A 26,923-nucleotide genomic window follows, 5' to 3' on the forward strand; every position below is an offset into this window, starting at 1 on the left:
ACCCACCTATTGGCACCACCAAGATACCCGTGCTGCTCCAGTAAGGCCCAGCCACGCAGCTCAGGGAAACCGAGTAATTTCTGCCTGGGACCAACCCCCGGAAGAAGTGCTGGACTTGCCCCCCGGCCAGGGTGTGCCTCTGTGGTAGCGTGTTGTTCCCAGGATCCCGCAGCCACAGCTGGCAGTAATCCTGCTGGCTGGAGGTGTGGCCCCAGGACACGGCCAGCACTGTGCGGCTCTCCCTGGGTACCGCAGAGAGATTCGCTGGAACCAGAGGGGCTACGTTATAAAAACAATCCAAGGGAGAGAGAGTCATTTCCTGAGTCTGCCACATCGACCCCCAGCCCACCCCAGGGCAATACAGTCGGGTATGGGAGACAATCCTTCTAGTCTTCATTTAAGGCAGATCTTTTATTTCTATGCTGCTATTCTTCACGTCCTTCCCACGTTACAGTCTCAGATTGCCCGCGGAGACATTTTTGGACTCCTCTCTTTAATTAGTTTCCTAACTCTTTCAGATTTTACCTATGAGATTATTTTCCTACCAGGAAGTGTCACCCTTTAAACGCTCATCTCGGCTGAAACACCCAGCTCCCCTCACCATCCTGAGCTGGAACAAAGGCAACGTGGATAATTAGCCCCTCTATCCAGCAGCTGGGAGGTATAATTCCCATGCAGGTAGACGTACACGCACTAGCTCTGCTCAGGCTAGCGTGCTAAAAATAGCAGGGTGGCAGTGATATAATCCCTCCGCCCCCAGGGTACGTACTCAGGTAGCTAGCCAGAGCCACTGCCTGTGCTGCCATGGCCATGCGGCTATTTTTGGCACGCTGGCTCCTGCCGAGCTAGTGCATGTCCACCTGCCTGAGCTGGGTTCTGAACCCACTTAGGGGCTTTTGAAGGTGCCTAAATCTAGGCTCGGGCACCTAACGTTCAGCTGCTCTTGACTAGACTGGCCTGGCTGCAGAAAAAAAGTCCATCAGAACGTTGGGAATGCACTGAAAGCTGAACCCGCTGTCTGCTAACACCGATGCCATTTTTTATTTTGAAGGTTTGATGCTCCTGATTGGAAAGATTGGAACAAAGACACAGGTTTAGCCCCGGAGGCTCCCATCCCTGCTGGAGTCTCGCTAAGTTCTTGGCCTCGTCGACACCTTGCAGGCATGCGCTAGGGGTCTGGCTGAAACGGCCCTTCCCTGGCTGGGGAGGAATGATGGCTTTGGGGCTGCGTTGTTACGATTAAAAGCGCTCGCTGCAGATGGTGCAAGGCCCTGAGAGCAAAGGACGCTGGGAAGCCCAGAATGCCTGGCCAAAGAGAGCAATCCTGGGCTGCAGGGTCTCCACTGGCTGCTCCCTAGCCAGGACTTTGGGGTCCTCAGGGGCCGCCGGCTCCCCATCAGCTTCCTAAACCAGAGCCCAAACCCACCTCCTCCAGGGTGCCTGCAGCCCGCAAGCTGTCACACAGCAGCACTAGCTACTCCTCCGCCCCAGCCCACTGCTCCGTGTGCAGAGCCCCACCCAGCTCGGCAGCGTTGTATCTCATGTGCCGGGCAAAAGCGCTGGGACTCCCACCACTCACTCGTCCAGTCGCTGATGTTCCCTGCGAACGTCTGGTAGGGCCCAGCCGCGGAGGCCACCTCCAGCAAATACTTGTGTCCTGGAGCCAGGCCTGAGAAGGTGAACTTGTGGGCATCCTTCCCCACAGATGCATTAGCTGCCACCGTGCCCGCTCGAGCGTGGTACAGGGTCAGCGTGTAGCCATCTCGCTCCCCGGCGGCTGCTCCCCAGGAAGCGCTCAGCCTGTCGGGGCGCCCCTGGTTTGTCAGGTACACATTAGGGGGTGCCAAAGGGTCTGGGGAAACACCAGGAGAGACCATGAAAGCTGCATGCACTAGCAGGGGTTTGTCAGCCACCCAGGCCTGCCTCTGTTATCATTAGCTAAATGCACCTGGCTTTAACTGCCTTCTTCACTCATGTCCTGCCGGGGGAGGGTGGGTGACACGTTCCCAGTTCAGGAATAGGGCAGAGGATTCCCATTTCCTTTCCCCCACCAGCCCAGGTGCTATTGATTCTGAGTTCGGGTCCGTGCAGCGATCCCTGTGGAGACAGGATGCGGCCACGTCCCATGGGGGACGTGCACAGGCAGCCCTGACCCTTCCCAGATGTGTTTGTGAAATGGGGAAGAGTTTACAGCGGCTCCCAGCTGTCTCAGTGCAGCGATAGACTGCGCCTTTCGGCACCGCCCTGTGTAGAGATCCCCAGGAAAAGATTGTGCCCCACTTACAACCCCCCACACCCCTTTCGCAGCAGGGCATACTCTGCTGCAGCCTCTCTCAGGATGCAACATGATCCCCCCCCACACACACACACTGCTTGGGAGGCAGCTCCAGTCCATCTCTGCCCACGCCCCACGTGCTCCCAGACAGCAGTAATGGGTGTCCTGCAAGCCGGGAGCTCAGCCCAAGAGGGTTTAACACAGCTGTACTGGGGAGCGTGCCGTGGGGTTCACTCCCCCTTACCCCCTGTTCTGTTAGATCTGGCCAGGTGTACCCCAGGGCATCTGCTGATTGAGCTTCAGTGTCAAACTGATGCCAAACTGGCAGCAAAATCCCCTGTGAGCCTCCCGCACCAAGAAATCAGCTACATGCCCGGCTCTGAGCACAGGCGCCAAAGAGCTGCGCGTACTGGATCCAGGGACCCGCTGCGACTTAGCCTTCAAATCACAGCTCAACATGGCCGAAGCGCAAGGCCCCAAGACCAGGGCTATGTAATGGCAGGTGACAGCGCGGTCCCTAAGGCAGAACGGGGAGCAGAAATGGGCCAGGGGGAGGGCACAGATGGCACCCCCTGGCAGAAGGGACTCAGGACGCAGCAGGCTGACAGGGACAAGGGGATCTGATTGTGTGTGTCTGTCAGCAGGTGTAGTTCTGTTAATGGTTTGGGGTCTCAAGCTGCTTTTTAGAGGATTATGGGTAAAATGTTCATAAACACCCAGGGGGCTTAGGAGCCTAAGACCCAGTGACTCTTCCTGAGTCTTGGGCCCCTCAGGCACATCTGACCCTAAATCTCTCCAGCTCCCCTCTCAGTGCATTTGGAAATGGCCACAGTTCTATTAGCAAGGGCCAGATCCTTCCCAGTGCGGCCTGCGGGTCAACTCAAAGATTGGCCAAACGGGCATCAGGGGTCTCACAGCCATTGTGTCTCAAGGAATCCCAGTTAGATTAGTTCAGTTTATACATATAAAGATGCTTTTCTCTAACGACCAGCCCGTCACCTGAGAGTCAAGCCGGCCTCTTTCCTCCATGCACATCATCCTCAGAAACTCGGACGCAGGTGAGGAGAGTTATAGGTGTAACCTGTGACTGAGACATAATCCTGTATACTCATCAACTGGCTCCTGGTTACTGGGGAGGAGGCATGAGATGGAAAGAACCCAGCTTGACTCTCAGATCCCAGGCTGAGTGGGCAGGACTGGCTGTTAGGGGAAAACAAAAACCATTTGCTTGTGAAACTGAGTGGATTTGATACAGAAATCAATGAAAGACAATAACCCCAGGGCTCATTTTACAGAATCGATTTCCAGAGTAGACACAGGTTCGATCCGTCATGGCCACTAAGTATGAGGTCATACCCCAATCCTCCAACGGGGTGGGTCTCGGCTTACTCATCCTGAATTCACTGAGCAGATGCCCCCTGGTTCTAGGTTCACCTCCGGCTCCCACATAGCTGCAGAGCCAAAGTGCATACGGGTCTGGTGACACATCATAGGATCCAGAGGGAACTGGGAACTCACTGATCAATGCCAGAGACCATCTCTGGGATTCACAGCTGGGAAGGGCGGAGCAGTTCTGCTTGGCTCCCAGGGCTGTGAACTCACAGATGCTTTGCTGACAGCTGCTGGGGAACCCGTCTAAGGCTCAGATTGGCTCACCATGAAAATCCCGCTACTCACATGTCCAGTCGCTGACGTTCCCCGCAGACATCCCGTAGGGCCCAGCTGTGGAAGCCAGCTCCAGCAGGTACTGGCTTCCTGGGGCCAGGTTCACAAAGGTGAAATTGTGGGTGTCTTTCCCAACAGAGACCTTCGTTGCCACGGCACCCGATCCCGCGTGGTATAGGGTCAGCGTGTAGCCGTCCCGGCCCCCTGCCGCAGCTCCCCAGGATGCGGTCAGCCTGTCGGGGTGCCCCTGATTCATCAGGGACATGTTAGGGGGTGCCAGAGGATCTGGGGAAACATCAGATCTTATATCACAAACGGGGCAGAGCGAATGGGATCCTCAGCATGACAGACAGTGCACTGCATGGTATGTGTGTCCTGAGGGTAAGGAGGGGCCTTGCTGTCACACATCCCTCCCCCCACTGACACACTTCCCTGCACTCCTCGATCTGCACCCCATGCAGTGCTGCTACTTTGCCATCTGCCCCTGTTGTGACAGCCTGTGACCCACAAACTTCTGAACGCCACCTGGCAAGAGGGTTACAGGAATCTCCTGATTCTGGTCTGTAGATTCTGGTTCCCCAAAGACTGTCAGGTGAAGTTTGAAATGAAAGCCGGTGTCACTCTGTCACCACCATCACTGTGAAAGGTCAGCACAGATGCTATGTGAGGAGTTATGTATACGTTGGAAATCTATATCAAGGGATTAGTCACCAGCAAAGGAGGAAACCAGGCTGAGAAGTGTCTCTCCCTCTCTGTCGCAATGTGAATCAAGCACCCTAAGCTAACACAGCAGACACCCATTTACATACAAAGTCAACTGTTAAACGAAGAGCTGTGAAATCACCAGGAAAGGAGTACGGGGGTGGGGGGGGTTCTCCTGTCTGGGAGCAAAGACAATGAACGGGGCAGGGGGTATTTCTAGAAGGCAAAGATAACACCCGGGCAACCTTCACTGAAGAACAGAAAGGACAGCGCTTTTCACTTCCCGAATGCAGGTCTCGGGCTGGCAGTCCTGGCTGGAAAGGCGGGAGAGAACTTTGGGTGAGCTAAAACGTCGACAGACTGGAGGTTACCTTGGTAGTTAAGTTTAGTCTCTAGAAAGCGTGTTCTGATTTTGTTTGATATGCAGCCACTCATTTCCAATATCCTCATTCACTAGCCCTTGAACCTTTAGTCTCTGTACACACTAAAGCTTAGCATGTGTGTGAGCAGGCAGGTGTCCATGTGTGCACGTCTGCGTAAGTGGACGTGTGTGAGCGTGTGCCATCCACGTGTGCATCCATCTGTGTGATCGTGCACACGGGCACGTCAGTGCAGGCACGTTCTGTCCATGTGCACGCACCTATGTGAGAGTGCATCTCTCTGTGTCCTTGGGCACGTGGCTGTGTATATCCGGTGCATGTCTGTGTGAGTGTGTATGTGTGTGCACACCGGTGTGCACACGCTTCTCCCCATGGGAACGGGGCAGTGTGCAGGGGAGGGTAGCCCACCTCCCCTTAGCCCAGGGGTGGGAAAACTTTTTGGCCCGAGGGCCACATCTGGGTATGGAAATTGTATGGAGGACCATGAATGCTCACAAAATTGGGGTGCAGGAGGGGGTGAAGGCTCTGGCAGGGGGTGTGGGCTCTGGGGTGGGGCTGGGGATGAGGGATTTGGGGTGTAGGAGGGTGCTCCAGGCTGGGACCGAGGGGTTCGGAGGGTGGGAGGGGGATCAGGGCTGGGGGTTGGGGTGAGAAAGGGGCTCAGGGGTGCAGGCTCCGGGCAGCGCTTACCTCAAGCAGCTCCTGGAAGCAGCGGCATGTCCCCACTCTGACTCCTACGCGGAGGCGTGGCCAGACGGCTCTGCGCGCCGCCCCATCCACAGGCGCCACCCCTGAAGTTCCCATTGGCTGCAGTTCCTGTGCACTGGCGGCGCTTGGGGCGGGGGGAAGCGCGCGGAGCCCCCTAGCTGCCCCTAAACGTAGGAGCCGGAGGGGGGACACACCACTGCTTCCGGAAGCTGTGCAGAGCCACAGCACATGCACGCAGAGCGGCCCCAGACCCTGCTCCCCGGCTGGAGCTCGAGGGCCGGATTACATCGGCTTGCAGGCCGGATGTGGCCTGTGGGCCATAGTTTGCCCACCCCTGCCTTAGCCACTGATGTCACCGGCTGGCATCTGAGCACCTGCCAGCACTCAGCAGCGTCCCAGATGCTGTTCTGCGCTTGCAAGGGCCTCCTGCTCCATTTGCAAGCAGCGCCCCCTTGATGCGTCCCCCCTTTACAACCCCAGCACTCACAGGTCCAGTCGCTGACATTGGCTGCAGCCGCCCTGTAGGGCCCGGCGATGGAGACCACCTCCAGCGAGTGCCTGTATCCTGGGGCCAGCTCTGCGAAGGTGAAATTGTGGGCGTCCTCCCCAGCGACGGCCATGGCTGCCACCGCACCCGATCCCACGTGATACAGGGTCAGCACATAGCCCTCGCGGCCCCCGGCGGCTGCTCCCCAGGACGCGCTCAGCCTGTCGGGGTACCCCTGGTTTGCCACACGCACGGCCAGAGGGGCCAGAGGGCCTGGGGGTGAAACCAAACACTTCAGGATACGGCGCCTGCAACTGTGGACCGCCCAGCCCAGCCTCATAGCTAGGGCCTGCCGGGGGAGAGCCGGGCACATCCGAGCTGGGCTGGGGCCCCTGATCTGCCCCACCGGGCTCTGTTGGGGCTGGCGGGAAGATGCCGATGGCCTCGGCTCTGTCACAGAACCGCCTCGCCACCACTGGGGCTTCTGAACCAGCCTCGACTGGGACTCCCCCACCTCCCCCTGCCTTGCCCCAGCCTTTCTCTTGGATTCCCCGGGCCCATGAGATCTGGCCACATTCCCAGCAGAGGCTGCTCAAGCTGGATGTAGTGGGAGGATGTGAGTGAAAGGTGTTGCGGGGGGTGGGGGGGCAGGGAAAATCCAGCTGGCTGGGATCAGAACAGTTCCTGCTTTGGGGTGGGATGATCTGCAAGGACCTAAAGGGCTTGCCTATCCCCCACACAACTCCAGTCCCGATCCAAGGCATTGGGAGCCCACAGCCCGGAGATGGGTCTCCCCAAGCCAAGGCTGTGACGGGAGAGCCAAGGGGCCCCTGGCAACAGGGAGAGGCACTCACGTGTCCAATGGGTGAGGTTGGGGGTGCTGGAGTGGTAAGGCCCTGCCACGGTGCTCACTCCCACGCTGTAGTGGGTGCCCGGGATCAGGCTCTGGAAGGTGTGGTTCCTAGCGCCCCAGGGGAGCAAGGTGTGGCCAACGTGCCTGCCGGAGGAGGCGTCGTACAGATCCACGGTGTAGCCCTCTCCTCCCCCCTCCGCCCCCGTCCAGGAGACCTGCAGGGCGGAGGCAGAGGGGCTGGCCAGGGTGAGGTTGGCAGGGGCCAGAGGGTCTGGAAAAGAAGGGGAGACAGTCAGCCTCCGCTGGCAGAAGCAATCACAGCTTCTGTCCTACCTGCCCTTGCCAGGGGCACAGCCTGCCCCAGCAGGAGCCTCCTCTCATCCAGCAGGTGGGGGCGCTACCAAGCACTGGTCTCCAGCTTGCATCTCCCGAGAGCAGCTCGCAACACAGACACCAGGGACCAAGCTGGCCACACGGCAGCTCCAAGGGGGGTACTGGTCCATGTAGCACAGAGAGCAGCACCCCTGGGACCTGCAGCCGGGTAAGGGAGGAGGTGTCGGGGTCAGGGACTGGCCCCCAGGGATGGCAGGGTCAGAGTGGGGCCTGGCACCCGAAGGCCAAAGGCAGGGATGCTGCAGTGGGGCTGGGCAGAGTGGGGCTGTTCCCCAGGGGCGGCAGGGGAAGAGGAGTCCCTAGCAGTGAAGGATCAGAATGGGGGAGAGGGAGCCAGGCTCTGAGCAGGGCAGAGGGGGGCGTAGGGTCAGAGCTGGGGGGTTGATCCTGGGCCCGTCACACTCACACGTCCATTGGGTGACGTTGACAGAGGAGGATTCGTAGGGACCTTTCACAGCAGTGACTTGTGCAGTGAATCGGCTGCCCGCTGCCAAGCGAGTCCAGGTGATGTTCTGAGCGTTGGGTCCCAGGGACTGAGCTGTCTCTATGCCCCAGGGCACCAGGCTGTACAGAATAACCCGGTAGTGGTCCCTGCCCCCAGGGGGTTCGTCCCAGGCAGCACGCAGCACCGAGGAGCTGCCTGAGTTGGTGAGGCTCACGTTGGCAGGAGCAGCTGGAACTGCAGGGCAAAGGCAGAGAGGGAGGAGTCAGGGCAAGAGGGAGCCACAAGGGAAGGGAAAATCCCACCACTCGCGTGCAGCCACCTCTGAGGAGGAGCCTGACACTCCTGCAACAGCCCACAGCAACAGCTCGGGACGTGATGAAGGATCCTGTGCAGTTGAAAGGGCAGGGGGACGGAGGCAGACAGCAATTGTTCCTGTAGAAATCTGGCCAGGAGATCAGCTTTTTATACATGGTGCCAAAGCATGGCACCTCTGGCAGGACAACACCTCCAGCCCTGCACGGGGGCACCCCCCTCTCTAACGCCATCACCTCTCCAGTGCTCCTGGCTGTTCTCCCCTCTGAGCCAGACTGAGACCCTGCGAACGCACAGCCCGGCGGCAGGCAGGGCGCTCACCTGTGCAGCCGGTGACATTCTGGGGGTCGGAGCTGTAGGGTCCGGCAAGAGCGGAGATTCCAACGTGGTAACAAGATCCCGGTGCCAGCCCCGCCAGGGAGACGTTGGTGCTGTCCTTCCCCGCATTCACGCGTCTCCCGGCTGCCAGGGCGTCCTCTTCATACACGCTGACCAGGTAGCCGTCTCTCTGTCCTGCAGGGGCCTCCCAGCGCACTGCCAGAGCGGAGGTGCTGCCCCCGTTGGTCACGGCTGGGGACAGCGGCGTCAGAGGGGCTAGCAGGGAGAAAGTGTGTCATGGGGCCCACAGGGCAAACACGGCACATGCCCCGTGTCCTTAGAGCAAAGATAGGAGAGCCAGCGCCCCAGGCACTTCACAGCCAGACTAAGGCACGGTGGGTGCTTGAGATCTCAGCTCCTCACCCCGTTCCCGTTCCATGCGGCTGCACGGCGACGGTGACAGCCTAGGGTAATAGCACGTGTCTGACGGGGGTGAGGGCCAGAGGGCCCCATTCTCTGACTCCTTCCTGGGCAGCAAGGGCCTGGGGCTAGGGCAGAACGGCACTCCTCCCCCGGCCAAGGCCCCCTTCCCCCCCGTGCCGTGCCCCTGCAGCCAGGTACCTGCTAGTGCCATCCTCCCCAAGGGGAGCGCGAAGAATCAGAGGGGTCGAGTCTGCTGAGCCCAGCCGCAAAAGTAAAGGGGACTCGGGGGGAACTTCCCTGACCCAAACCAGCCCACCAGCAGGGGTTTGGTTTGGATCAGAGGCCTGGCTGAGATCCCCGGGATTCTGCCCAGCGTTGATATGGATGAGCAGGTCAGTCTTGGGGGATCTGTACCCCAAAGCAGTGCCCTGTGGAAGCCCCGGTGTGGCAGCCACCCTCTGGGCTGATGCAGGGGGTCTGAACCAGGGACCTCCAGAGCTAAGAGCAGGAGCTGCTACAGCTTGAGCGGAACACTCTATGGCCCAGGCCTGTAACAGACTCACACCCGTGTGGCTCAATGGAGAGAGGGGCCCTTTAACACAGCAGGCGGATACACCCACACCACCAGGCCCATGATATACCTGTGTAGCCGATGGCTGTCTGCGAGGAGGTGCGGTGGGGTCCGGCCCGAGAGACGACCTCCACCCGGTACCGCGCCCCGGGCACCAGGCCGTCCAAGTCGACGTGAGCAGCTCCACGCCGTACGGAAACGTTCCTGATGATGGACAGAGACTCATCCGCGTAGAGCTGCACCCAATGATCTCCCGCCCCGCCCAACTCCATCCAGCCCACATGCAGCTCCCGGGGGCTTGGCCCGCGTGTCACACTCATGTTGGCCAGCGACACAGGGTCTGGGGAGGGGAAACAAAGGCAGGAAGATGCGTTAGACAGGGGGAAAGAAGAAAAACTGCCGTAGCTCATGGGGGTGCTGGGAGCCTGAATTCATCTGTATGGTAGGTGCCCAGATACTATGGTGATGGGCACCACAGAACCCAGGACCTTCCTATCTGCAGCACAAATCACTTGGGCAAAAGGAGAAGCTCCATTCATTGGCAGCAGCAATAGCAGGCTGTTATCTAGCCGGCCAGTGCGTTACCCAAGCCATTTGGGACACAGTTCTGAGGTGCCCTGTGTACTTCCAGCGCTACACATGAGGCTGGCATTGCCACTGAGGGCAGACAACTCTCAGCCCAGCATCCCCGCAATGAGAGCAACGGGCAGACACAGCTGGCCCCGGAAGCTGCCTCTCCTCCTCTTACATCTTCTCCGCTCCTTTCGTGCCTGTTACAGCGCGAGCCCCCGTGTCCAAGCTAGGACCCCAGAGCCCTCCCCATCTAGTGTCCCATCCCCAGCCATTGGAGATATCTGCTGCTAGTGGTCGTATCATTGCAAATGCTGGAAGCAGAGACCAAGGGGATGTCTACACCACAGTCCGGAGGTGTAACCACAGCCTGTGCAGATGTACCCAGCTAGCTTGGACACTGATAGCAGTGACGCCATGGCAGTGCAGGCTACCTGCTCTGGAACATACCCAGTGCAATAGAATGCTAAAGTGTATTGCACTGTTCAGCCATTGCATGTAAAATGTAGTGTAAAATACCTTATTTAAAGCTTACCTCAGCAGGCAGAGCATTAAAACATCTTATAATGAACCTATTTGGTATAGAAGCAAGCTCTGTAGCCAGTCCAGATCTGATACAGAAGCATGACATGGTGCCAAGAGTAAACTAAGAGCAAAAAGAGAAGGAAAACAGCAACAAAGGTTGCAGGATATCATCAACATGCCACTCTTCAATGCTCCAGAGAACTGCAGCTTTCACAAACCTTCCCAATGGACAGACTGGAAGCAGTATTTTGCAAGATTTCAAATTGCAAACAAGCTGCACAAACGAACTGGAGATATACAGGTATCTGCTTTAATTGCTTCTATGGGGAAGCAGGCAAAGCATATCTTTAAATCCTTTGATTTTACTAAAGACAGTCACAAAGATGACTATGACAAGGTTCTGGCTATGTTTGATGCATACTTTATACCTCAGAGAAACATGGTTTATGGAAGAGCATGTTTTCACCAAAGAATTCAAGAAACAGGAAAATGTTGACTGTTTTATAAGAGCTCTGCATACATTGGCTGAAAACTGATTTGTGGAATGCAAAACATGAAAATATCTTTTCTAGCGAAACTGACAAACTTGAAAGTCCTGAAACCAGCTTAGAAACTGTAAACAGACACTTGAGTGTTAAAAGTCATTATCATAAAATCCCTGAGGCAAGGTGAGAGAACTCCCAGGCTAAGAGGGACAAATTCCAGCCTACATGCACAAGGTGTGGGAAAAAATCATATCCCAAGAGATGATGCATATCTAGCCAGAGGCACACGGTGTAATAAATGCATTAAATATGGACATTTTGCAGCTGTTTGCTGCATCAAAGCATTCAGGGAGTTGACTCATATTGCAGACAATCAAAAGCCATTGTTTCTTCGATCTATCACTTGTGATGACATAGAACCTGCCTGGAGAGTGAAATTGAATATTCTCGGCAAGACTATTGACTTTAAAACTGACTCAGCAACTGATGTCATAGTCATATCTCAGAGGGTACTTACAACCATCTTCAACCCCTCCCAGAGCTGAAGTCACCTGACACAGCTCTCACTAGCCCTGGTTGTATTCTGAACTGCATGGGCTAGTTCACCACAGAAACAACTTACAAAGACAAAAGCTGTGCATTCAGATTGTATGTGACCAAAGGACCACAGTCCAACAGCCTTCTCAGCCGCAGCGTGACACCATGATGGGCCTAATGAGAAAGGTAGAAGAACTCAATGGAATATTTGGTGATACTGGACTTTTGAGAGGAAATCCAGTACAAATAACCTTACGAGACAATACTGAACCATATAGTGTACGTACACCTCACAGCATTCCTATCCCATTACTTCATAGAGTGGAAACTGAGTTAAAGAGAATGGAGCGGATTGGCATAATTGAGAAAATCTCTGAGTCAGCAGCATGGTATGCCTCAGTGGTACTGGTTATAAAGAAAAATGGAAAAATATCAATCTGTGTGGATCTTAAAAGACTTAATGAAGCAGTTGTGAGAGAAACAATCTATCCGCCCAACACTGGCTGACTTCCTCCCCAAAGTGAAAGGAGCGACAGTATTCTCCAAGCTGGATGCCTCAAGCAGATTCTGGCAAATTCCTTTAGCCAAAGAAAATGCTAAAATGACTACATTTATCACACCATTTGGATGGTTTTGCTTTCAAAGATCACCTTTTGGGATTGCCAGTGCCCCATACACTTTTCAAAAGAAAGATGGCCGAACTGTTAAAGAACTCAAACGGAGTTGTAGTTTTCATGGACGATATTCTGATATATGGATCTTTGATGGAAGAACAACAAAACCCTCAATGAAGTTCTAAGCCTAGTCAGTCAGTCTGGACCGCCTACCCCAAATCGTGACATTGTGAATACTGTAAATGGTAGGAATGTAGAACGTAAAGGGGGAGATGTAATGGAATGCTAAACTGTGTTATACTGTTCAATATATACTGTTATACTGTGTGTAAAATATCTTATTTAAAGCTAACCTCAGCCATAGCAGGCAGAGCATTAAAGGATCTTATGCTGAACACATCTGGCGTTTATAAGCAAGCTCGTAGCCAGTCCACATCTGGTACAGGAACATGACACCAGCCCATGCTGCCGCAGCTTCACTGCTATTGTCATTGGTGCCAGCTAGATCAAAGCTACGTCTACACATGCTGCACCACACCTCTGATTGCAGCGTGGACAGACCCAGAGTCTCCAGTACTGCAGGCGATGCCAGGATCCCACACCATGCAGGAGACCATCCCCACAGGCCGCAGCCCGTACTCACACGTCCACGCCGTGGCAGATGGCGCCGAGGCTCTGTAGGGTCCCGCCAGGGCCGTCACCTCCACGGAGTACTGGATCCCGGGGAGAAGCCCCAGGAAAGTGAAGTTCTGAGTGTCTGGCCCCACTGAAACGTTCTGTTGCATCAAGAGCTCCTTGCTGTAGAGGTGGATGAGGAACCGGTCTCTGACCCCAGAAGCGCTGTGCCAGGCAGCAGAGAGACCCAGGGGGTGTCTTTTACTGGTCAGTGTCACACCAGATGGGGCCAAAGGGTCTGAAAGAAAGAGGTGGGTAAGTGGCTAGTAGCTGCCATGCCATGGATGCAGGGGAATGAGATGCAGAGAGTGGGACGGGGGCCCAGGATCTGGAGCTGGGGCTCGTGAGGGAGAAAGGCTGGGCTGGGCTGGGCTGGAGGTTTTGACACAGGCTTGCCGGGGCAGGAGATGTGGGTTCTATTCCCATCTCTGTCATGGTGCGAGCCGATCAGCCAGCCTTGGTGTGCCTCCATCTGTAAAATGGGTATAATACCTCCCTCGCTCACAGGGGTGCTGGGAGGCTGAACATGATGCTAGGGAAGTGCCCAGATATTCTGGTGATGGGCACCATAGAAAAGTCCACTAATAAAATAAGTTTGTATTAACCGCAGTCCTAAAAGGTCACAGTGTAGGTAGGGGACTGGGATTCCAGCTGCATTTATCTCAGATAATCTGCCCAGCCAGACCCCACAAATAGCCAGCCTTCTGCTAAGCACCAACCAGGGCCAGCTTTAGGCTGATGCTCCCCATTCCCCGGAATTGGGCCCAGCGCCTTTTAAATTTTTTAATTCCGGGTCTTCGGCGGCATTTCGGCTGCGGGGGGTCCTTCAGTGCCGCGGAAGACCCAGAGTGGGCCCCTCGCCGCCGAAGTGCCACCGAAGACCCGGACCGCCGCCAGGTATTCGAATCGGGCCCCGCAGGTCCTAAAGCCAGCCCTGGCACCAACGATCAGCCGGCAGGATCAAGCAACCTTGTGCCGCGTACGAGCAACATCACTGCACGGAGCAGCGTTCTCACGCCTGAAGTTGGTGCCCACCTTGCTGCTTTTAAAATGTTTGCCAGCAAGAGTTAGGAGTTCCTGTAAGCCCAAATGGAATTCCTTCCATGGAGAGCACAGCCTACAGGTGGGAAGCCAGAAACACCTCCATGTGCGCGGAGGTGGGAAGCCAGAAACACCTCCATGTGCGCGGAGACGGGGCAGAACTACCAGATCTCAATGCTCGGGTGAAACAGACACATATGATGGGAGGGATCTCCGGGGCGTCAAGCTCGTGTGTAGAGGAAAGTTGCACATATGTCCACACAGAGTACCATGGGACCTACAGAAACTTGGACTGGGCATAGGGGTGGATCTAAACCAGAGCTAGACTCCAGGCCCCATTTGATTCTGCCGGGCACCCTGGGTGCTGCTTAAACCTGTGCAAAGTGAGTGTCGAATGCTGGGCATCCCGAGGGATTGGCACTCATTTTGCACAAATGGGCAGGACACACAAGGGCCCTGGAGGGGAGAATCAGGCCCATTTGGGGCTATCTTTAGTCTTGGTTTAACTCCACCCATTGCACCAGAGTCTCATCTGCTTATACCAAGGCTGAACTGGGCCCTCAGAATCCTCCTGGCTAGCCACCTCCATTCTCACATCTCTGACCAGCCAGCCAGCCATCTTCACGGCTCCAGCATTCCCAAAGCGCTCCTCGCTACACTGTTGTATCTAGACCCCCCGGCTGTCACTGTTTCACTGTTCTCCATTCCTCTGGAGCCTAAACTGCCCACGCTACAGCTGGCTCAGGAGACAGGCAGGTGTGGGAGAGTAGCCCCCACTCACATGTCCAGTCTGTGGCCGTCCGCACAGGCGATCTGTAAGGTCCAACCATGGCAGCCATCTCCAGGGTGTACTGATGCCCGGGGCTCAGCCCCTGGAAGGTGACGTTGGTGCAGCTCTCCCCCACTGTCACGTTCCTGAGCCACGCCTGCGACCTGGCTTCGAGGAGGACACCGCTGTAATTCACGCTGCCGGCAGCAGCTCCTTTCCAGGAGGCGCGCAAGGAGGTGCTTTGTCCCTGGTTGCTGAGGCTCAGCTCTTCCACGGGCAAAGGATCTAGGGGAGAAAAGGGACTGGAGTTGAAGCCGGGCAATGGATCGGGAGCAGACGGCTAAAGCCTCCCGTGGTCCCAGACTTGCCTGGCCTGGAACAACCTCCCCTGTGACCATTACTGCTACAGTGGGGTCCACAGCCACAGGGAAGAATCCTGCCCCATATTCTCAGGGCAAACAAACCTCAGCCATCAGGCCCCCTGCTGAGGGTCTAGAATCACAGAATATCAGGGTTGGAAGGGACCTCAGGAGGTCATCTAGTCCAACCCCCTGCTCAAAGCAGGACCAATCCCCAGACAGATTTTTACCCCAGTTCCCTAAATGGCCCCCTCAAGGACTGAACTCACAACCCTGGGTTTAGCAGGCCAATGTTCAAACCACTAAGCTATCCATCCCCATTAGTGGGTCACCTGCCGATCCTCCACTCAGAGCCAGCAGGGCATTTTGGGGAGTTTAGCTTCCCAATGACGTGCCAAGTGCTGGTTCCTGCGGGAGGCGGGATAACGGACTGATGGTCTGAGCTAGTGTGGCAAGAGGTGGGAGGCTGGCTGGCTGGGCTGACAGCCTGAACTGGTGTGACGGGGGTGGGCACTGGACTCAGTCTAGACCTCTGGCCCAATCTAAGACAGGAGGTAGGTGGATAACGGACCAGGTGGACATGTGGCCCAATCAGATGCAGCAGAGGGGAGGTAGTTTAGTAAACGGGCCTATGGCCTGATGCAGTATGGCAGGGGACTGGGCTAGACAGACTTATGCTCTGATCGGGTGGGCTAGTCCAGACGCTGGACAGGACTGACCCATGGGTTCCATGTGTCACTAAACCCCATGGTCCTTCTGATCCTTCTGCTGTTCTAGTCAGTGAGGTCACAAAGGATGCACCTGTGATGTCACAAGCACTGATCTGTGACATCACCAGGATGAGCAGCTGAGAAGCCCACTGGGAAACACTGGGAACTCATGCCCCTGGCTCCATCTCCATCCCTGTCAGCCCCCTTGGCGGGCACCGGTGACACTTACATGTCCAGTTGGTGATGCGCAGGGGTGGGGAGGCGTAAGGCCCAGCTACCGTGCTGATCACAAAGGCGTAGTGGGTCCCTGGGCTCAGCCCCTCATAGGTGAGGTTGGTGACACCTCCCACCTCAGAGCTATTCTTCACCAGTGCAGGGGGCTCCAGGGAGTACAACGCCACCACATACCCAGCTCCAGCCACCTCCTTCCAACGGGCATGCAGGGTGGAGGTGCTCCCCTGGCTGGAGAGGCTCACGCCAGGTGGCGCTAGTGGCTCTGCAAAGCAGAAAGAGCCCCGTGTGGTCAGTACACTCACAACCACGCTGCACGGGGGCACCTAGGGGCCCCTCCCCATGCAGCACCCAAGCAGCTGCTCCACGCATGGGATCGTAGGCACAGCCATATGGAATTCTGGGGGCAGCTGGTGGCATCACTCTGATGCCCTGTCACTCACTTAAAGGGACTTCAGCTCTGTGGGGAGAGGCAGGACTGACAGCCTTTTGCTAGCCACAGAGCCAGGGTGACCCCAACAGGGAAGCTCTGTCTTTGTGGCCCATTCAGGGTGAGGGTTGTGCTGTGCAAAGCCTGGCACTCCATTGCCGTCGGGCACCACACTCCAGGCCAGGCCCCAGGCTCTGGTTTCTGGTGACAGCAGGTAGCATGCTCACAAAGCTTGCCAATCCTGAGCACCAACCACGTGATCAATGGCCAGGTGACCTTGTGTCAGGCCAGCTGATATACCAGAACTCCTCTGTCAGAATGATCCTTATTCATCACAGTCCCCCAAGAGTGACCCCGGTGCCAACAGCATGCCCAGCCAGGCAGCCCTGCCCTCCCTCCTCTAGGACTTTCCAGTGCCATTGCCCACCCCAGAGCCATGCATGGGCCAGGCTTACCCACTGGGACCTCTAACGGCCCAGCCCATCAGAAGCAAGGGGTTGTCCTGGCCTCCCTGCCCCTTCAGTGCCTTCGGGTCCCGAGCACGGGCTCGCTGCTTACGTGTCCAGGCGGCGGCACTCAGAGAAGGTGCCCTGTGCGGCCCAGCCACGGCTGTCACTCGCAGTGAGTACTGGTTCCCAGGGCTCAGCCCGTGGAAGCTGACGTGAGCGCTGTCTCCTCCCACAGACACGTTCCTGGCCAGGGCTCTGCTCTCTCCCTGATGCAAGGTCACCAAATAATAGTCCCTCTCTCCAGCGGGCGGGGTCCAGCGAGCCTGCAATGAGCCAGCCTTCCCAGTGATGCTCAGGGTCAGGTTGACTGGGCTCAGGGGGTCTGGGAGGAAGGAGAACACGGGGTGGAGGGTCAGTGCCCAGCAGCTCAAACATCTCCTAAAAAGAACCCCCAGGCACACGCTGCCCCCAGACAGCCTCATCCACTCGCCCAGGGCAGAAGCCATCTCCTTTTCAGGGAGAAGTCAGTGACTGCGCTGGCTAGAGCAGGCAGTGCCAGCCTCCCCCATGCAGCCTTGCCCCATATCTCTATCCTGCCCTCCCCAGTTCTGTCCCAAAGGGAGTTCCCCCAGAAGAGACAGAAGCATGAATTAGAGATGTAGGAGATGGAGAAGACTGAGATCAGCTAACCCTTCCCTCTCACACAGGCCAGAGGAGAACTGCTCCTTACATCATGTTACACCAGACTCGGTTTACCTGTCCCAAGTAATGGCACCTGCACCCCTCCCCCTTGGGAGACAAGCCCACAGCCTCATAGAGCTCTTCGTCAGGACACCATTCTGGATAGTCAGCCTAAATTCTCCCCGGCTTCACCTCATCCTGTTCCTGCTACTGTTTCATTCTTTGATTCGGGGCCTGTCCTTGAGACTAACTCCCAGTTCGGAACAGACCCTTGGAATGTTTTGGCACCACATAACATTTTGTTAATCTCTAGGCAGCAGCTGCATCAGAGAATGAGTCTAGTCAGAGACGCTCTATGGCAGAAAGCAGGCAGCTGGTGAGATGCACAGCTTCCAAAAGTAACTGCACCACAGTTAACAAGAAGCATCTCTCCAAGATGTAGCTACCTGGATAGTTAGTTGAAAAGAGGGTGCAGGAATATCTGTAATCTCACAAATCAGGAGTGGGGCACCAAAAATCATAGGATCGCCCTAAAAAAAAACAACCATGGGATGTTTTCAAATGATCCATTCATAGACTCATAGACTTTAAGGTCAGAAGGGACCATTATGGTCATCTAGTCTGACCTCCCGCATGATGCAGGCCACCAAAGCTGACCCACCCAATTTCCCTTATCTCAGCTGTTGAAGTCTCCAGATCGTGATTTAAAGACTTCAAGTCGCAGAGAATCCTCCAGCTTGCGACCCCTGCCCTATGCTGCGGAGGAAGGCAAAAAACCTCCAGGGCCTCTGCCAATCTACCCCGGAGGAAAATTCCTTCCCGACCCCAAATATGGCGATCAGTAGAACCCCGAGCATACAGGCAAGATTCTATAGCCGGACCCACATTTTACCAGCGATGGCACGTTATTGCCTAATTGACTAAAATTCTCGCTCTCCCTCTCTCCATTATCTGACCTGAACATCAAGGGTTCACGGTCTCAGGCTCTGCTCCCCAATCATGAGGAGTGGAAACTGACTCTTTTTAAAAACAGAATCTGAGAGTCTAACGTCATCACCTGACTCCAGGAGCCAGGGCTTTCAGAAAAAGCACCATCACGGGAGCTGGCCACGCTGCCCCCTGGCTCCTGAGCTGTCCTGCTCCACAGTGACGAGCCATGGCATAAGGCAGATGCTGCATCACCAGGGGTCTAAATTAGCTGTTACCACTCAAGAAAGAGATCTTGGAGTCATTGTGGATAGTTCGCTGAAAACATCCACTCAATGTGCAGCAGCAGTAAAAAAAGTGAACAGAATATTGGGCATCATTAAGAAAGGGATAGATAATAAGATAGAAAATATCATACTGCCGCTATATAAATCCATGGTACACCCACATCTTGAATACCGCGTGCAGATGTGGTCGCCCCATCTCAGAAAAGATATATTGAATTGGAAAAGGTTCAGAAAAGGGCAACAAAACTGATTAGGGGTATGGAACAGCTTCTGTATGAGGAGAGATTAATAAGACTGGGACTTTTCAGCTTGGAAAAGAGATGACTAAGGGGAGATATGATTGAGGTCTATAAAATCATGACTGGTGTGGAGAAAGTAGATAAGGAAGTGTTATTTACTCCTTCTCATAACACACGAACCAGGGATCACCAAATGAAATTAATAGGCAGCAGGTTTAAAACAAACAAAAGGAAGTATTTTTTCACACAACGCACAGTCAGACTGTGGAACTCCTTGCCAGAGGATGTTGTGAAGGCCAAGACTATAACAGGGTTCAAAAAAGAACTAGATACGTTCATGGAGGATAGGTCCATCAATGGCTATTAGCCAGGATGGGCAGGGATGGTGGCCCTAGCCTCTGTTTGCCAGAAGCTGGGAATGGTCGACAGGAGAGAGATCACTTGATGATTCCCTGTTCTGTTCATTCCCTCTGGGGCACCTGGCATTGGCCACTGTCAGAAGACAGGACACTGGGCTAGATGGACATTTGGTCTGACCCAGTATGGCCGCTCTTATGTTCTTATGCCCCCTCCCCTGTCCCCGGAGAGCCGTACTCACATGTCCAGGCGGTGGCGTTGGGCCCCACTGCCCAGTACGGCCCAGCAGCGGCGCTCACCCCCAGATGGTACGGGGTGCCAGGGCTGAGGTGCTGGAAGGTGTAATTGGAGAGGCCCCTCTTGGCTGATACTGTCCTGGTCACCGTGCGGGAGAGCAGGTTGTGGAGGGTTAAATGCAGCCAGGCAGCTCCTTCGGCACCGCTCCAGGAGGCAAAGAGGCTGGTGCTGGAGCCCAGGCTCTGGAGTGTCAGCGCTGCTGGGGTGGTGGGTGCTGAGGACACAGACAGGAGCTGGGGAGGTGTGTGGCTGGCAGTGCCCAGCCTGCCACGGGTACGAGGTGCGTGGGTGGGGAGGTTGATCATTTTACAGGGTGGAGTTAGAGGGCCTGCCTGGCACCAGGTTCCAGCGCTGGTGGGACAGCCGGGCAGTAACCAGAGAAGCCCAAGGGGGACTGAGTGGCTCCCAGCTAGGCCTCCCCCAGCACGCCGGGCAAAGGATTGGGATGGCCTGGCCACAGCTCCCTATGGGAGACTCCTGAATGCCCTCAAGAGAGTCACTGGGCTCCTCTCGCTGAGATGTGCCCAGAGGCCAGAGCGGGATGCTGGGGGCCAAGAGGTAGCCTGGCAGAGCTGACAGGAGCTGTTACAGACTGCCCCAAGCAGATCTCACACCTGAGTGCTGGGCGGAGCATGCTGAATGCCTGATGGCTCCGGCACCCAGGGGCACCCAGCCCTGCTGACATCCTCGCTGCTGTGGGACTCGCTGCGTCTGTGCTAGAGACAGCCATGCAGACAGCCTCCTGTCCCACCGGCCCTGGGGCACTGCCGATGCTGCTCTCCTCCTGTTTCCTTCCCAGCTGAGAGCAGCCCCTCGTTGCACCAGGACAGACTGTGTCCTCTGTGCAACCCTGGTGTTAGGGCACGTGCCAGCCCGAGGCTGGGCTGCCCCAGGTGAGGGGAGGGTTAAGCAGGAGCAGCTGGGCACAGTCCAAGTTGGATTCTCTTGCTTCATAGGAAAGAGCGTCTTGGGGTGCCGGGACCAGTGGGAAGGGACAGGCCTGGACGCTAAACCAGCTCCATAGCTCAGAGTAGCTAGGGCCCTTCTGCCAGCCCCCCCAGGCCCAAGGCTGCTGGAGAGAGGGAGGAGGGCACAGCAGCCAGTCTGGGCCAGGCAAGGGGGCAGCTGTGAATGGTCTTGGGGCTGGGCGGGGCAGTTTAGGTGCAGGTGTCGCTTGCTCTTCGCACCACGGGGATGAGCACCTCACGGTAAATAGAAATAAACCCACCCAATGCCGGGATGGGAACAGAGGTGAGCAGGCTGATCTGCTCTCTAGGCCTCAACCACCAGTCAGGGGCGCCCCCCTCCCATTCACATACATACAGTGGGGGTGGACCAAACCTCCCCGCCCAATGCCCAGGTCACACACAGGCCAGTCTCACTCCCCACAGCCCCAGTTCACACAGATAACGGGCCTGGCTAAAGCTGGCTGCTGGCCCAGCTCCCACAGACCCAGGAGAGCCCGTCCCCACCAGGGCACAGCCATGCCGTCGTCACTGGCAAATAGCCCCACTCTGGTTCGCGGCTGCAGACCACCCGCTCTGCTTACCCGTCCACTGATGGGTACTGGTGCTGGCCTGCCTCACTCCAGCCAGCGTGCTGATCCTCAGGGCGTACTCGCTGCCAGCCAGCAGCCCATCAAACAGGAAGGTGGAGACGGCTCCGGGGACAGACTCGTTCCTCACGGCCCCCTGGGAGTCGAGGTGGTAGAGAACAAGCCGGTAGCCATCCTTCTGGCCGGGGGCGTCCGTCCAGGAGGCTCGCAGGGCCGAGGGGCTCCCGTCGCTGCTCAGACTCACGTTGTGTACGGGAGCAGGGCCTGTGCCAAACACAACACAGACAGCATCTCCTGATAGCCACAGTGTGCCTGCCACACAGCCATGGTGTGAGACTGACCAGGCGCCCACAGAGCGTGGAGAAGGTCCTTGTCAGATCCCCCCACATGCTGGATCCATCTAGCTAGACTCCATGCCAGAGCCACCTGGCCGAACCCCACCGCCAGACCTCTCGACCAGAGCACCCTCCCAGCTGGACCCCCTGAGCAGATCACCCCTTTGTCAGCCCAGCTCCGCCACCACTCTGTCCCTGGGAAACACTTTGGCAGGGATTTCCGTGTGCCCATACCAGGGACCCAATGGGATCTAATGGGATCTGCCCTAGAGTCAGATTCTGGGAATTCACTGGGAAAACGGGGGCTTGGAGCGGTCTCCCTCTGAATCCGCCGGGTGCCAGTTCTGCAGAGTGACCTTCCCACGAAGGCCATCCTGTTAAGTTTGACCATAAATAGCCCCCAGCCGCCCTCCTGTCAATCCATGGCCCTGGGAGTCCAGTGCCTGCCCTGCTTCCCCATCCTCATCCCTCTGTCACTTTCCTTTCACCCCTCATCGCTCCGCTCCCCTCCTCAGCACCTTTCCCCACCAATCCCCCCAGCCCTGAATCTCCATGTTTCCCTTCCCCGCCACCAGGCTGAAAGAGCAGGGGGTGGGGCTGCAGCGCAGAGCAGTGCTGGTGCCACCATCCACGCCATGCCCCTGGTTCTCCCAAACACTGAAGGAGCCGGGAGGGGGGAGATGCAGGTACAGGAGGACACCCTGCCCTGGGTCTGGATCGCCTTCCTCTGCAAGGTTGAATGCCAGGCTGATTTAGAAAGAAGCCAGCAAGGGGTTCATGTTTCCATCCAGAGGTCCCTGCTCTGGCCGGAGCCCCCACCTGGCTGCCATCGGCTGGTCTCTGGAGCCCTGGGGGGAATGTGAGCTGGTGCTGGTTAAGTGCCAAGGAGGCAGGAAAAGGGACTAACCCCTGAGGGGGTGGGAGACTAATGGGAGGACAGGCCGTGCTTCATCCTGCGTCCCCTTCTCCTCTGCCATGCAGGACTTTTCCTGTCCTCTGCCCTTTGCAAGCTCTGGACAAGGGCTCCTCCCATACAAGGGCCAGTTGCAATCACAGCCCCTGGTTTGGGGGTAACATGAGACCTGCTCTCTCAGTGCCCCCCTCGGGGCTCACATCACTCCAACCTGGGGCAGGGTAGGGTGATAGCAGCGGGGAATGTAGGGAGCCCTTACTTGTCTGGCCGCTGACTCTCTGGCTGGAGGCCTCCGCGCAGGCCAGAGCAGCAGTGACTTCGATGCTGTAGCCTGCCCCAGGGACAAGCCCCTGGAACTGGAAGCTGGTAGCGTTGGGTCCAGCCGATCCGTTCTGCAGCAGCACGTCCGGCTCCAGCGTGTAGATTGCCAGGGTGTAGCCCAGGGCACCCCCGTCCGGCTCATCCCACGACAGGAAGAGGGAGTCAGGGCGGCCCTGGTTGCCGACGCTCACGTTCAGGAGGCTCCCTGCAGAATCAACGCCAGCTCCATTTTTAATTTGGTTTTGGTTTTTTTGGTCGAGTCTGCGACCCCTTGAGACTCTCCTCCCCCCGCACACTTTAAGCACTGCCCCCGCTGGCCTGGGTCTCACCTTCTCCCAGCTCTGCGGGGCCTAGAGCCTCGCCCAGCGGGAGGGAACGGTCATTCCCACCGCAACGCAGGCTGCACCTCGGCTCGCTCAGGCAAAACTGCACGATTGCTCCGATAGTTACTAACAGGGCAATGCCTATGACCCACAGTAAGGAGTTCTGAGACCATCCAGCAGAGGGTGGTGGTGACATCTACACTACTCCATTCATTATGATACTTACTTCCTAGCGCAGGGGTGGGCAAACTTTTTGGCCTGAGGGCCACATCTGGCTATAGAAATTGTATAGCAGGCTCCGGCTGGGGGTGCAGGCTCTGGGGTGGGGCTGGGGTTGGGGGTGCAGGAGGGTGCTTCAGGCTGGGACCGAAGGGTTCAGAGGGTGGGCGGGGCATCAGGGCTGGGGCAGGAGGTTGGGGTGCAGGAAGGGGTCAGGGATGTAGGCTCCGGGCAGCGCTTACCTCAAGCAGCTCCCAGAAGCAGCAGCATGTTCTCCCTCCGGCTCCTACATGGTGGCACGGCCAGGTGGCTCTGCGCACTGCCCTGTCCCCGAGCACCGACCCTGCAGCTCCCATTGGCCATGGTTCCTAGCCAATGGGAGCTGTGGGGGCGGCACTTGGGGCGGGGGTAGTGTGCAGAGCCCCTTGGCTGCCCCTACGCATAGGAGCTGGAGGAGGGATATGCCACTGCTTCCGGGAGCTGCATGGAGCAGGGCAAGCCCCCAACCCCGCTCCCCGGCGGGAGCTCGAGGGCCAGATTAAAACATCTGGAGGGCTGGATGTGGCCCCCGGGCCGTAGTTTGCCCACCCCTGTCCTAGCAGTACTGTGAGCCTTAAGCAAGGCCTATAAAGAGCTACAGAGACGCTCCCTGAGCTAGCCCAGCTCACAGCCCAGCCCCAGCGGAGGAGAACTCCCTGCTGCTCACCTCTCTCACCAGGCACCGCTTCGGCTCCTGCATGCCCCTCGGAGGTGGTCCGGTTACAACCCTCGCCCTGTGGGATTGGATTCGATGTGAGTGAGACCCGTGAGGTGGCTCAGACACAGTCTATCAGGAGGAGGTTTCTGATCCCTTTTTTAACGAAGGCAGGAGAGCGGATGGCTGGAAGTTTAAGCTAGACAAATTCAGGCTAGAACCAAGGTGCAGATTTTTAACAAGTAGGTGAATTAGCCATTGGAGCCGATTACCTAGGATGCAACGGATTCTCCATCACCTGGAGTACGTCTACACTGCAATCAGACACCCACGGCTGGCCTGAGTCAGCTGACTTGGGCTCAGGCCATGGGGCTGTTTAATTGCTGTGTAGATGCTTAGCCTTGGGCTGGAGCCGGGGCTCTGGAACTCTCCCTGCTCACAGGTCCCAGCATCACTATGGCGACAGCCCGGGGTATCTGGCAAGCAGAGATAAGGGCTTCCTCTATGGCACTGCTGGGGCTGGGGGCGCAGTCACAGCAGGCTTGTCCCCGTCGCCGTTCGGCAGCGCAGCCAGGACCTAGACTGCCCCATGCAAAGCCCTGGGCTGGCCAGGCCTTTCGCCCAGGCTCTGGGGCCCCAAGGGGGGAGTCCCCCTAGTCTGGAGGGGGCTGGAGTGCCCGGGCACAGCAGGATCTGCAGCGTAGATGGGGCTGCCGAGATCCCAGACGCCACGGGAGGAGCATGAGCGGGGAGGCAGCCGAAGCTGGTTACCTTGGTCTCTACCCCAGAACCCCTTCCCCGTTAGTGACTCCCAACACGCCCACTCCCTTTGAAGCAAATCCCCTCCTCCCTCCCATGGTAGGTGCAGGGCTGACAGCCTGGAGACTCATCCCTCCCCCACCCTGGCCCTGCAGGGCCAAACTCTGCTCTGGCATAAGCAAGGACAGCTCCACCAAGGGCAATGGATTTACACCAGGGCTGACTTTGGCTGGGACGGAGGGGGTCTCACCTCTAGGGACGAGAGGGGAGTTCACCCTGCACGGCTTCCCCCGACCTTGGCCTCTCCCAGCAGGGGCGCAAGGCAGTCAGTGCCCTAGGACCAGGACAAAGGACACCCCACAGCCACTGCCAAGCTGGGCCAGACGGGAGCAGGAGCCGTGATGGCAGCAGCCCTTGTTCCCAGCCTCACTGAACGACCCCTGTCCAAGCCACTGGTCCCCGGCAACCAAAAATCAGGCCAGCCGGCTCCTGTCTGCCCCCTACCTCCGCGCCTACCATCAAGGTGTCGGCACTGCAGCCAGGGGGCTGTCCATAAATTACCCGAGGCACTAGAGAGTCTGCGGGTCTTTCATTTTGCATGTTTGTTTCGGTGTCACAAGGGGGGCAGGTCTTGAAAATCACCCCCAAAATGTGTTACGTAAGTATGGACAGCCCCCAGGGACGGCTGGGCTGGAGGTGCTGGGAAAAGAGGCAGATGTGGGGGAGGGTGCAAACTGAGCAGCCTGAGAAGCTTGGAGCACCCAGCGCCCCCCAACAGCAGTGCCAGGTGTTCAGCCCCTCTTGGGAGCACCCCCCACCCCCTGGATCAGAGACACTGACTCCTTCTGTGCTAAGGGAAGTGGCTCTGCTCGGTCCCATGCCCCCAGCAGGCAGCAGAGAACTGATTATCTCTCTGGAGTCTCTTCCCTCTTGGTTCCCCTGCCTGCCTCATCCCTGGACCATGGGGAGGTGTTTGTGTGTATGGGGGGTGGGGTGCACACACACACATCCTGCAAACAGCCGATTCCCCAAGCGAAGTCGTGGCAACAACAACCAGCTCTGATTGCAGGGGCGAGAGGGCACCGAGGGGGGAGAGGAGGAGGAAGGAGCTAGCCTGTGGCTGCAAACCTTGCTAATGTGCTGCAGCTGTGCAGCTGGAACGGCAGCCCGCAAGAATGCTGTCATTCCCCAGCGGGGCAGGGGAGCCCTGAAACTAGCGTCCTTTGCGAAGAAACAGGGGGTGCAAGAGACACAGGCTTACCTCGGGCAGGGTCCCCAGGAGCCAGGACGCCCACAGCAGGGGCAGCAGCAGCTGTGGCTTCATCGGGAGCAAGGTGGGCTGGGGAGAAAGGAACAGAAAGTTTGGTCCCCTCTTAGGTGCAGTTGTCCCCGGCCAGCTCCGTTCCCCGTGGCAGCTCCGGCCTGCGTCCCCACATGGTATCCGAGCTCACACGGGACGGGATGACATCAGTGGGGCTACAGGCTTGGCGCCAGCCTGCTCAGGGCAAACTCCAGCCAGCTGTGCGGGGGCCGTGTGTGCCTGCCGGAGGTGAGAGAGCTGAGGCGGGATTTTGTGTGTGTGTGTGTCAGAGAGAGAGAGAGAGATCTCCAGTGTCTGTGCTCCTGTCTGTGTGTGTAAGTGTATGTGTGTGTGAGAGAGAGATCTTCAGTGCATGAATTTCGTGTGTGTTCGTTCCTCTGGGTGTTTGTATCCTGTCTACAAGAGTGTGCCTCTAATGTTTCTCTGCGCGTCTGTGTGTGTTCCTATGGATGTGTGTGTGTGTCCCTTGCCTACGTGGGTCTGTTTTGCAGTGTGCTGGGCTGTGCCTCGGTGGGGGGGGTGTACCTCCGGGCGGGTGTGTGCCTCTGGGTGAGCTCTGTGGCCAGAGCTCCGGGACCTGTTCCAGCTGGGAGAAGGAGTCCTGTGAAGTTGCAGGAGCTGGTGCAGCGACGGGAGGGGATTGTCCGGGGCTCCCAGCTGGAGAGGAATGTACCCTGGGAGCATCCCGAGCAGTCCCCCCCCCCCCACACACACACATACCTCCCCGAAGGGAAGGCGGGTCGAAGCCTGAGGCCAGCTGTGCCTGTG

General features: G+C 57.2%; 2 protein-coding genes across 2 annotated transcripts in view; both read right to left on the reverse strand.

Moving 5' to 3' along the window:
* The window catches only part of LOC112119355 (receptor-type tyrosine-protein phosphatase V-like), a 29,475-nt gene extending 22,994 nt beyond the window's left edge, over nucleotides 1-6,481 (reverse strand). The window contains exons 1-4 of the mRNA XM_029912128.1: nucleotides 6,218-6,481; nucleotides 3,953-4,225; nucleotides 1,580-1,852; nucleotides 7-279 (exon numbers count right to left, since the gene is read on the reverse strand). Coding sequence (XP_029767988.1) covers nucleotides 7-279; nucleotides 1,580-1,852; nucleotides 3,953-4,225; nucleotides 6,218-6,350 — 952 coding nt within the window. The 5' untranslated portion in view covers nucleotides 6,351-6,481. The remainder of the gene's footprint in view (nucleotides 1-6; nucleotides 280-1,579; nucleotides 1,853-3,952; nucleotides 4,226-6,217) is intronic.
* A 328-nt stretch (nucleotides 6,482-6,809) lies between these two features.
* Nucleotides 6,810-26,318, reverse strand: LOC115271244 (receptor-type tyrosine-protein phosphatase V-like). The gene is made up of 14 exons (XM_029912129.1): nucleotides 26,096-26,318; nucleotides 24,088-24,154; nucleotides 22,778-23,044; nucleotides 21,265-21,534; nucleotides 19,660-19,929; nucleotides 17,037-17,309; nucleotides 16,047-16,313; nucleotides 14,761-15,033; nucleotides 12,907-13,176; nucleotides 9,603-9,872; nucleotides 8,542-8,814; nucleotides 7,870-8,142; nucleotides 7,072-7,341; nucleotides 6,810-6,814 (listed from the first exon to the last, which is right to left on the reverse strand). Exons 1-14 carry the CDS (start codon nucleotides 26,156-26,158, stop codon nucleotides 6,810-6,812), a joined length of 3,111 nt encoding a protein of 1,036 aa, XP_029767989.1. The 5' UTR covers nucleotides 26,159-26,318.
* Nucleotides 26,319-26,923: the final 605 nt, after the last annotated feature.

This window comes from Terrapene carolina, unplaced genomic scaffold (genome assembly GCF_002925995.2).
Source record: "Terrapene carolina triunguis isolate 2854851 unplaced genomic scaffold, T_m_triunguis-2.0 Scaffold191, whole genome shotgun sequence".
NCBI classification, from domain to species: Eukaryota; Metazoa; Chordata; order Testudines; family Emydidae; genus Terrapene; species Terrapene triunguis.